The sequence below is a fragment of the Salvelinus namaycush genome, chromosome 30, assembly GCF_016432855.1.
Source record: "Salvelinus namaycush isolate Seneca chromosome 30, SaNama_1.0, whole genome shotgun sequence".
NCBI classification, from domain to species: domain Eukaryota; kingdom Metazoa; phylum Chordata; class Actinopteri; order Salmoniformes; family Salmonidae; genus Salvelinus; species Salvelinus namaycush.
In genome coordinates, this window is record NC_052336.1 from 2,963,500 (window position 1) to 2,974,140 (window position 10,641).

Consider the following 10,641-nt stretch of genomic DNA (forward strand, 5'->3'; position numbering starts at 1 on the left):
ATACCAGCATGTAAAGAAACCCCAAAATGATCCTGAATATATCCAAGGACATTTTTTGGTCACTTCTAAAGTGCTATCTGGTCTTAGACAATACTCCCAAATCAAAACTTTAAATGTTATTTAAGCAATTTATAAATTGGCGATTTTTCTTCAAATCTGGCAAGAATCAGATAAACGTTTCCCTTTGCCCGAAATAGCTGGTCTTTTTTCGGACGTGGTAGTTGTTAGTGTTTTCTATGTTTAAATGTGTTTTTAAAAATTCCACAGATTGATAACAGAGATATATTTTATACTTATTTATTGTACAGACATAATTGAACAAAATCTACAAGGGACATCTTTTGAGTTGTATTGTATTCTGGTCCTGAATTGTATGTAAGAATAAAAAATACTATAACATTTCAAAACAATCATACTAAACACTGCTATGGCATAATATGACTCATCGTAGTTACCGCGTTGTTTTGTTTTAACCCTACACCAAATGGATGTGATGTATTATACGTGACTTGGGCTTGTAAAGTAATTCAATCTCATGACTTAAAATCTTTGAATGACTTTTGTACAGAAATAAATGAATAAGTGAATTTATAAGCCTGTGTGTGCGTATGTGTACCCCAATAAAGACTTTCTGCACAGAAACACCAGTTACCGTTGCAGCAACACATTTCACATGTTCTACCTGTTTCCAAGTATTGTTTCAACCAGGAAACACATCAGTTCCACATGTCAACCATCAGCCTACACATTTCTGATGTTCTACCTGTTATCCAATTATTGTTTCAACCAGGAAACACATCAGTTCCACATGTCAACCATCAGCCTACACATTTGAATAGACACTTTGGTTTGGGGTTATCCCAAATGGCACCCTATTCCCAATGAGCCCTGGTCAAAAGTAGTGCACTAGGTAACAGGGTGCCATTTGGGATGCTATCCTAGCAGCGTTATTGGACAAGTTAATGGGCTCTGCAGATTGGAATTACTATCAGCAAGGGGCAATGGTTGGCTCCAGCCCCGTTGGTTCTCATGTGCTGGTTCCTTTGTGTGCGTGTGTGAGCACAGCGTAAAGGGTGTGGCTCCCAGGCCCATTATAAATCATTGTAGAATGCTGAGCTATGCTCACATGCTGAGAGAGAGAGAGAGCTAGAGAGGACTAGTTAAGTGGAGGCCTCCAGCTCTGGACCTCAATAACCCTCTAAAACACCACAAGACTGGGGCTCTGCTGGCTTACGTAAAGGAAAAAAACCAGACGCTCTATTCAATCCATAGCGCTGAAGATCTGCTTTATAGCGTGATTGACAATTATAAGGCAATTGTCCCGCGGTTGCGGAGACTGCATTAATGGTAAACGCTGCTTATGTCCACTCAATGGGAAACTACCTTTACATTTTAACATGGATTTCCTGCCATATTCGATGATAGGGATTGAATCCAGCCCAAGTATTATATCAGAACAATACAACGTTTCTTGGTTCTAGCAGGTTAATGCTGAACTGATTGAATCTAGGCTTAACACCATTATTTCCAGTCCACCTGAGTTTAGACATGCCAGACAGGATATACAGAACATGACAATACAAATCCCAACATGGAGTCTGTAGGGACAGGCAGATAGCCCCATAACGCAGTGGACTCAACTTTTGTTGCTCCTTCCAAGACGAATTTGTTCACACACAAACACCCCCCCTTCAGGGATGTGTCAGACAGCCATGCCAGAATAAGAAGTGTGAGAAATGGAAAGATGGGGAGGAAAATAGTAAGAGGACGAGCAGAGGGAATGATGTCTCAGTTCACACATTACTCCCCCAAAAAGCAACCCATTAACTTAACAGGATTGACAAAGAAAATCATTTTATTCTGTAATTTATTGAAAATCCATGTACACGTGACCGACCACTGCAATTGTATGCTACAAGTCAATACTGAACTCAACTGTATTATTGAAGGTGAATACAAGAAATCAACAATCAAAAAGAATCACAGTTATCTATGTGTGCGTCCCAAATAGAACTCATTACCTGTGTAGTGCAGTACTTGGGTTCTGGTCAGAAGTAGTGCACTACATAGGGAACAGGGTGCCATTATATACATTTCTCAATCCTAAATCAGTGGTTTTGGCACATGTAGGAAAATCAGTTTGTGCTCAAATAATTTCCTGTATTAAATGTTTTATTGGAATAATGAAATACAATGCCTCTAACAAATGTACTGTTTGTCGAACAATATAGTGGAAAACAATGACAAAAAGTAATATTGAAGCACTGGTTGGATTCATAACTTGTTTCAAAATAAAAAAAAGTCACTTCCCTACATTGTAAAAGAGACAAGTCATCGACAAGCCGTACAAAATAACATGTTGACCTTCAGACTCAGTGACAGGTGTGTAAAATAAACCAGAAACCTCAAAGCTACACTAACATCTGCTCTGAGGTCAGTCATTGACCCTGACTCTAATAGGCTTGATAGAGTACACAGTACCACAAAACAGTCTTGTGCTGTGTCACCGTTGAACCTCTCTCCAAGTCCCTTCCCCTAGCCTCTACCACTTCAGTGTCTGCAGACCTGTGGCAGCTCCATAAAGCCAGACTGAAAGGCTAGGTAGTAGTCAGACGCATTCTTCTACCCATTGGCCTCAGATCTGCAAATACTAAAGTGAAAGAAGCTAGGTGTTGTTTCTGGTCTGGACGGGCCTTGTGATTGTTCTGCCAATCCCAGCTCTCTCAATCGTCAGCCAATCACAGTTCAACCTTGTCTTTACTCGCTCTGTTGCCGTCCAGGTCGGGTTTCTTGCCCTCTGACTTCTTCTTGCCCTTCTTTTTGGTGTTCACTTCGTTCTGCTGCTTTGCCTTGGCGCTGTCATCCTTCTTGGCAGCCTTCCCGGGGAACACCTGGCCTTCCACAGTGACCTCGGCGCAGCGTTCCTGGGCCACCAGGAAGTCCTTGACCTCCCACGCGAAGCTGCCATCTCGCAGCATGAAGATGACCCGGTTGGAGCCCACCACGAACCTACAGTACGAGGGGAGAGGGACAACATGGGACATTAGCCAAAGTCTAAAGTCTGGGAATAAAGAAAACCGCAAAAACAACATTTCTTTTTTACAATAATGAACTAATCTATTGTCAACATTTTGTTTGGTTACGTACAGTATTAGTGTGTTTGGTTTAGGGTTGCAAAGGGTCGGGAAATTTCCATGGGAAGTTAACCTGGGAATTTCGCTTAAATTCATCAAAAAAGTTAGCTTATAACAGTGAACCTTTTTTGTGGGATACACATAAGGCAATTCTAGGTTCTGGCATATTTTGGTTAAACTATCCACAATTCAATGGAATTGCAACCCTCTGCATGCACAGTGCACTCTTCCATCACATGTACAGCTGATTCTCAAGATCTTGCAAACTAATGACATGCTATTGAGCCCACACTACTAGACTGTCTGAGCCAAGGACTACAGTTGAAGTCAGAAGTCTACAAACACCTTAGTTTAAATGTATATGGCTCAGTTTCACAATTCCTGACATTTAATCCAAGTAAAAATTCCCTGTTTTAGGTCAGTTAGGATCACCACTTTATTTTAAGAATGTGAAATGTCTGAATTAGAGGTCGACCGATTAATCGGAATGGCCGATTAATTAGGGCCGATTTCAAGTTTTCATAACAATCGGAAATCGGTATTTTTGGGCGCCGATTTGCCAATATTTAAAAAATATTTTTTTTACGCCTTTATTTAACTAGGCAAGTCAGTTAAGAACACATTCTTATTTTCAATGACGGCCTAGGAACAGGTTTTTAACCTTGTCAGCTCGGGGGATTCAATCTTGCAACCGTACAGTTAACTAGTCCAATGCTCTAACACCGGATTACATTGCACTCCACGAGGAGCCTGCCTGTTACGCGAATGCAGTAAGCTAAGGTAAGTTGCTAGCTAGCATTAAACTTATCTTATAGAAACAATCAATCAATGACTGTCATTGCTCCAATGTGTACTTAACCATAAATATCAATGCCTTAAAATCAATACACAAGTATATATTTTTAAACCTGCATATTTAGCTAAAAGAAATCCAGGTTAGCAGGCAATATTAACCAGGTGAAATTGTGTCATTTCTCTTGCGTTCATTGCCCGCAGAGTCAGGGTATATGCAACAGTTTGGGCCGCCTGGCTCTTTGCGAACTAATTTGCCAGAATGTTACGTAATTATGACATAACATTGAACATTGTGCAATGTAACAGGAATATTTAGACTCATGGATGCCACCCGTTAGATGAAAACAAAACGTTTATTCCGTTCCGTATTTTGAGGTGATAGTTTCCGGATTAGTCAAAGGTATATGGTTTAGAGAGAAATAGTCAACGCATTATAATTCCTGTAATAACTTGCGGCTGAACTTGAAAGGGGTTCCTTCGTTATTTTACCGTTCATGTCTTCCATAGAGAATGTCTTGATCTAATTCAAATAAGGTCTGTGTTTCGCAGACTGACAGGGGACCATGCAGACAAGCTCTGCTCATGTTATTTCAGACTAAATTGATTTTATTTATGTATTATATTAAGTTAAAATAGTGTTCATTGTTCATTCAGTAGTGTTGCAATTGTCATTATTACAAAAATGTGTGTGTGTATGATATATATATATAAATACATGAAAATCTTTGGAGGGAGCTGAAAGTCCGTATTGCCCAGCGACAGCCCCGAAACCTGAAGGATCTGGAGAAGGTCTGTATGGAGGAGTGGGCCAAAATCCCTGCTGCAGTGTGTGCAAACCTGGTCAAGAACTACAGGAAACATATGATCTCTGTAATTGCAAACAAAGGTTTCTGCACCAAATATTAAGTTCTGCTCTTCTGATGTATCAAATACTTATGTCATGCAATAAAATGCAAATTAATTACTTAAAAATCATACAATGTGATTTTCTGGATTTTTGTTTTAGATTCCGTCTCACAGTTGAAGTGTACCTATGATAAAAAATTAGACCTCTACGTGCTTTGTAAGTAGGAAAACCTGCAAAATCGGCAGTGTATCAAATACTTGTTCTCCCCACTGTATAAGCAGCCTGAAACTCCTAAAACCTATAGCCATTGCACGGATTGCGGGAGACAATGCCATCCTGTTGGATGTTCAGACTCTGCTTGCAGATGTAAGAGAAGAAATCCGTACTGCCCTGCCCACTTCACTGTTGCTCCAAGCAGAGAAAACTGCAGTTCTGAAATACATCAAAAAGCGTGCAGACTTCTGCCTGAAGCCCATACACGCCGCAGCGTACACGTTGGACCCCAAGTATGCTGGCAAGAGCATCCTGTCTGGTGCAGAGATCAACAAGGCCTATGGTGTCATCACTACCATGTCTCACCACCTTGGCCTAGATGAGGGCAAGGTTCTTGGCAGTCTGGCGAAGTACACTTCCAAGCAAGGGCTTTGGGATGGAGATGCAATATGGCAGTCGTGCCAACATATCTCATCAGCCACCTGGTGGAAGGGACTTTGTGGATCTGAGGCTCTTTCCTCTGTTGCCTCCATCATCCTCCAAATTCGACCAACATCAGCCACCTCAGAGCGCAACTGGTCCTTGTTTGGGAACACACACACCAAAGCACGCAACAGGCTGACCAATACAAGGGTTGAAAAATCGGTGGCCATCCAGACAAATTTGAGGCTTTTTGAGCCTGACAACGAGCCATCCTCAACAAGGTTGGAAAGTGACAGTGAAGATGAGGCCTCAGAGTCTGATGTTCAAGAGGTGGTCATTGAGGAGGTCCAGGGAGAAGACATGGAAGCCTGAGAGGAAGACAACCAAAGTTGTAGTTTCTAGACTATCATGTATGTATGTTGAAAACGTTTTTGGGAGATGCGATGGATCATTGGGGATCATTCAATATTCCCTTTTGTTGTTCAGTGAAATCATCCCATGTGAAGAATCAACTCATTTAATTAAAGTTCAATTCGTAACTAAATTGTTTAACATTTCTATTGGAAGGATTTAATAGTTTGCAATTATGTCTACTTATGATAAGGTAAAAGGTTTATTTTTTTCTCCATATGATATAGTAAATATATCCAATGCAAAAAAGCATGTACATTTAAATGGTATTAATATATTCCCGTTAATTCCCATATATTCCCGTTAATTCCCATATATTCTCACGGAAAGTTTCCACCTCCGAATATTCCCCAAAATGTGCAACCCTAGTTTGGTTACGTATTAGTGCGTTTGGTTACATACTAGTGTGTGCCAACCCAAACAAGATTACATTAACTACAGCTCTTTAGCTATCATATAATCTCTCTGACAGGGGTGATGTCGAACCTCTGTTCTTTATCAAGAGTTCTCAGGATGGTGCAATGCTAATTCTATCAAACATACCTAGGCCTATCCCTTCTTAGGAGTATAACAATCAATGTGTTGTTCAGAGATCTTCAATCCTGTTCATCGGTAAAAACACCCGATTCAACTAATCAATTGATTAGTTTAATCAGGTGTGATGGCACTAAACTGGGACGAAACTAGCAGTCAATGATGGCAGTCTCTCCAGGAGCAGAACTAAGGCTCACCGCTTTAGCTGTCCTTTTTAACATTAGCGCCTACCTCTGGATGTCAAAATGGACTAGTTGGTTGTAGCCCTAAACTAACATACCTGATTTAATTAGTTGTCAATGGCTTGGTGATTAGTTGACCATTAGAATCAGGTGTGCTAGCTCTAGAATATACCAAATACTTGCCAGGGGCCTAGAGGTGGAAAGGAGGGCACCAGGCATATCAGTATAGCCTCTCCCACTGTGGAAGGAAGAAGAAGAAGCAGCAGCTTCATGAACTGCTATGACGCACAGCCAGGTGAGAGGATTAGCCTTCCACACATGGTGACTTGATGGAACCAACCAGACTCGGAGCGACGCGCAGTGATGGCAGCGAGTGAGGAGCCAGCGATGAAGGAAATGGAGAGAAGGTTGGAGAAGCTACAGATGCACTAGAATGTGATCAATATGGGTGATCGTTCTGATGATATGGAGCGGGAGGATGAGGGTCAAGGACCTGAATGGTCTGTAGTGGAAAGTAATAGGAAAAAGAGACCATGCTACTGAAAGCAGTGGTGCTTCCAGTGCAGAGAGCATGAAGAGGGTGAAGGTAGGGAACAAGAGTAATGTTGTGTCGAAGTGGAAAGTTGTGGTGGTGTTTGATGTGACACCCTATCCCATTAACCAATGCCGTAAAGAAAGAGAGAGGTGAAGTCAAACTAGCCCGGTTCATTGGAAATGATAGACTGCTAACATTCTGTGCTAGTCATGCTTAGTAGGGGAAGATTCTGATAATGGAAACTCTCAATTGGAAGTTTCTATGGCTGAGCAGCCGCACACAATGCCAAGCGTTGGCTGGAGTGGTGTAAAGCTTGGACTCTGGAGCAGTGGAAACGTGTTCTCTGGAGTGATGAATCACGCTTCACCATCTGGCAGTCCGACAGACGAATCTGGGTTTGGCGGATGCCAGGAGAACGCTACCTGACCGAATGCATAGTGCCAACTGTAAAGTTTGGTGGAGGAATAATGGTCTGGGGCTGTTTTTCATGGTTCGGGCTAAGCCCCTTAGTTCCAGGGAACTCTTAACGCTACAGCATACAATGACATTCTAGACAATTCTGTGCTTCCAACTTTGTGGCAACAGATTGGGGAAGGCCCTTTACTGTTTCAGCATGACAATAACCCCATGCATAAAGCGAGGTCCATACAGAAATGGTTTGTTGAGATTGTGGAATAATTTGACTGACCTGCACAGAGCCATTTTGAGAACATTTTATACAAAAAAATTAAATATATATATATTTTGTAAAAATAAATAGAGATAGGGCTGGGCAATATGGCCTAAAAATCCCACTGTGCTGTGTCAAAGGACACTGATAGTAAATCAAACTGACTTCATAGCTTTCATTGGAAAGGTTATTACCACGACTCAGATTGTGGAAAGCAGAAATGCCAGGTTGAAGATTAGTGTGGATATGACAACAGAGCTATCGTGGGTAACAGATGTTAGTCAACATTATTTTTGAAATGCTAAATAATCCTAAAGATGGATTATCTCAGCATGATAGAGAAAGTTTGAAGAGCTTGGGAGGGTTTGTTATAAATTAGTAGGGATTTATTTGTTTATATATAAAAATGTTCTTAGCAGTACAGACTTAGGCCAACCGTGAAATAGCGCACACTCCAGCACAGTAGGTTTGCAGGCCATTATACAATGAGAAAGGTTTGAGAAATGCTGCATTGGACTGAAGTATAGGCCTACCTCTGGATGTCAAAATTGGCATTGAAGAGGCTGCTCTGCCACAGACTGGTCACCTCCTCGGTTTCCTTCTCCGTAGGCTCTCCCGCCACCGTGGCAAACACCATCAGAGTTTTTCCCTTCTTGGACATCTTCAGCAGCTCCTCAGGCTTGGAAGCATCCACCTTGGAAAAGTCGATAGGCGGGGGGGACCGTCTGTGCTCAGGGAGGTCGCCCTCCTCGATGTCATCGTCTTTCTGAAAGAAGTGGGGAGGAAGAGATGAGACTGAGTTCGACCTATTACACAATGAATGATATCATTGACTACAAGTACTTCAGTAATGCAACAAAGCTATTCATTCAAATAGGAACAGAATAGTAAATTGGCTATCCTAGTTAACTAGTTAGCTAGATAGACATCAAATAAAGTTGTGTGGAGAGTGCAACGAGCATTGCTTGCTGTTTGGGGTTTTAGGCTGGGTTTCTGTATAGCACTGTGACATCTGCTGATACATTTGATTGATGGATACCCAGCTGCAAAGAATATATCACGTGAAACAGGATGACTTCCTGGTTAGCTAGCTAGTTCACTCATTAACAAACATATCGCTAACTTAGCAGGTCAAGGTTAGCTAGTTACGGTATATAATACAATGGACTATAGCTATGATGCTGCATGACAGTTATACCTTATCAGGAAGGAGCAATAATTTGGGGCTTGTAGCTATCTAGCAAGCTACGAAGATCATTGAGATCAGACAGGAATTATGTTGCGCACGTTAGTTAGCTAGCTTTCTGATTAGCCATTTAGTTAGCCGAGTTGCTAGCCAGCTGTCTGAGTAACTGAAAAGCAGCTATTAACCGAGTTAAAAACGTGTTGTTTACCTCCCATTCTTCCAAAAGCCGTGCCATATCAGCATCATTGTAATCACGGATATCTTTCTTCTTCTTGGGCTTGTTATCTTGACCGTCCGTTGCTAAAATACATATCAAATACGTACAGAGCAAGAGCACAGCACATCCCCATCTGAAGTCCGCCGCCATGCTTACAGATGGTGAACGGTGATTGGCTGAGAGTCTTTCCTCAGAGGACGTGACAAAGGGGAATTGGTTACAGTAAAATCACGTATATAAACCCTGGATTGCTACTGCTATAGAGGGGTTGGTTGTTTAGCAACAAGACCGACGTGTGCTCAGCTATGGGGCAAAACAGACGGGGTTGGCTTAGATTGTTGAAACATGTAATCTATATTTAGTCTCCAATGTTTATTGAAAACATAAATGCATTTGGACAATGAGCAGTTGTTGTCTCAGTAGCTATGCGTGGGTAAAATCACTGGGAAAGCCAAGCCAGATATAAAAGCTGTATTACAACCTATGTTGTGATAATTGTGTTGTTTACTTTATAAATCATGTTAGTTCATATGCCTTGCTGCTGTGATATATAAGCCTAAGGCCGAGACAATAACAAGGGACAATGGCAGAATAAATTCAACTACACCTTTGTTTCGTCACAAAACCGGAGAGCAACCTCTGTCCTGTGAAGTCCACAAACATATTGCATCTAACAAACTAACATGATTTACAGCATGGTCAAGCAAGTTACAGTTTCCAACATTTTCGTACTACTAAACAACTACTGATTTAGAACCACAGAGAGTTATCGCAAGTCGCAAAGGAAAAGGAGCTGCCTTCACTATTCCAGCACCATTTCAACTTCAACATTTCAACATCATCAAATCACCTCTGCTTAATCTAATACAGTGACAACTAAAAGATACCAAAAACAATGTACCGGTAGTTCAATCAACGTAATCTGAATATGATGTGGCTGTCCATGGTTCTGATGTGTGTGTGTGTGTGTGTGTGTGTGTGTGTGTGTGTGTGTGTGTGTGTGTGTGTGTGTGTGTGTGTGTGTGTGTGTGTGTGTGTGTGTGTGTGTGTGTGTGTGTGTGTGTGTGTGTGTGTGTGTGCGTGTGTCATCAAAAAGAAAAGAGGACCAAGGCACTCTTCATATAATTAATTAAAATGCCTTTATTAGTATGGCATGTTCAATAGAAACAAAGTTTAAAAAAATCAGGCCCCGTTTCGGCTGCATGGCCTTCGTCAGAGAGTACAAAAAAATTATACAATGTCCTCTTTTGAACAACTTTTCTAATTAGCCCTAATTAGATAAGGGAGTGGTTACACACCTAGTAAGCAATACTATACACATTAAAAAGTGAAATACTGTAGCTATGTTATCATAAAAATACAACTCCAAGCTCGAAGTATCAGGACACTTAGAAAGGTAGTTCTAACCTTAAATATGACTGGGAGAAGTGTCAAGAATAAGAAAGAAATATATTCCATAGTACACTAGAACACAGCAAAACATGAACAACAACA

General features: G+C 41.2%; 1 protein-coding gene across 1 annotated transcript; it reads right to left on the minus strand.

The window, feature by feature from the left end:
- Positions 1-1,837: 1,837 nt before the first annotated feature.
- On the minus strand, positions 1,838-9,323 carry LOC120024926 (LRP chaperone MESD-like). Its single transcript, XM_038969294.1, has 3 exons — positions 9,139-9,323; positions 8,278-8,510; positions 1,838-3,009 (listed from the first exon to the last, which is right to left on the minus strand). The coding sequence occupies exons 1-3, from the start codon at positions 9,295-9,297 to the stop codon at positions 2,739-2,741; spliced, it is 663 nt and encodes a 220-aa protein (XP_038825222.1). The 5' UTR covers positions 9,298-9,323; the 3' UTR covers positions 1,838-2,738.
- Between the last annotated feature and the right edge of the window lie 1,318 nt (positions 9,324-10,641).

What these genes read in the sequence shown, in the direction of transcription:
- LOC120024926 (XM_038969294.1), bottom strand. Translation starts at nt 9,297, where the DNA reads ATGGCGGCGGACTTCAGATGGGGATGTGCTGTGCTCTTGCTCTGTACG. An exon ending in GGCTTTTGGAAGAATGGGAG is followed by an intron (nt 8,511 to 9,138) that starts GTAAACAACACG and finishes CACTTCTTTCAG; the next exon opens with AAAGACGATGACATCGAGGA. An exon ending in GCCAATTTTGACATCCAGAG is followed by an intron (nt 3,010 to 8,277) that starts GTAGGCCTATAC and finishes CTCGTACTGTAG; the next exon opens with GTTCGTGGTGGGCTCCAACC.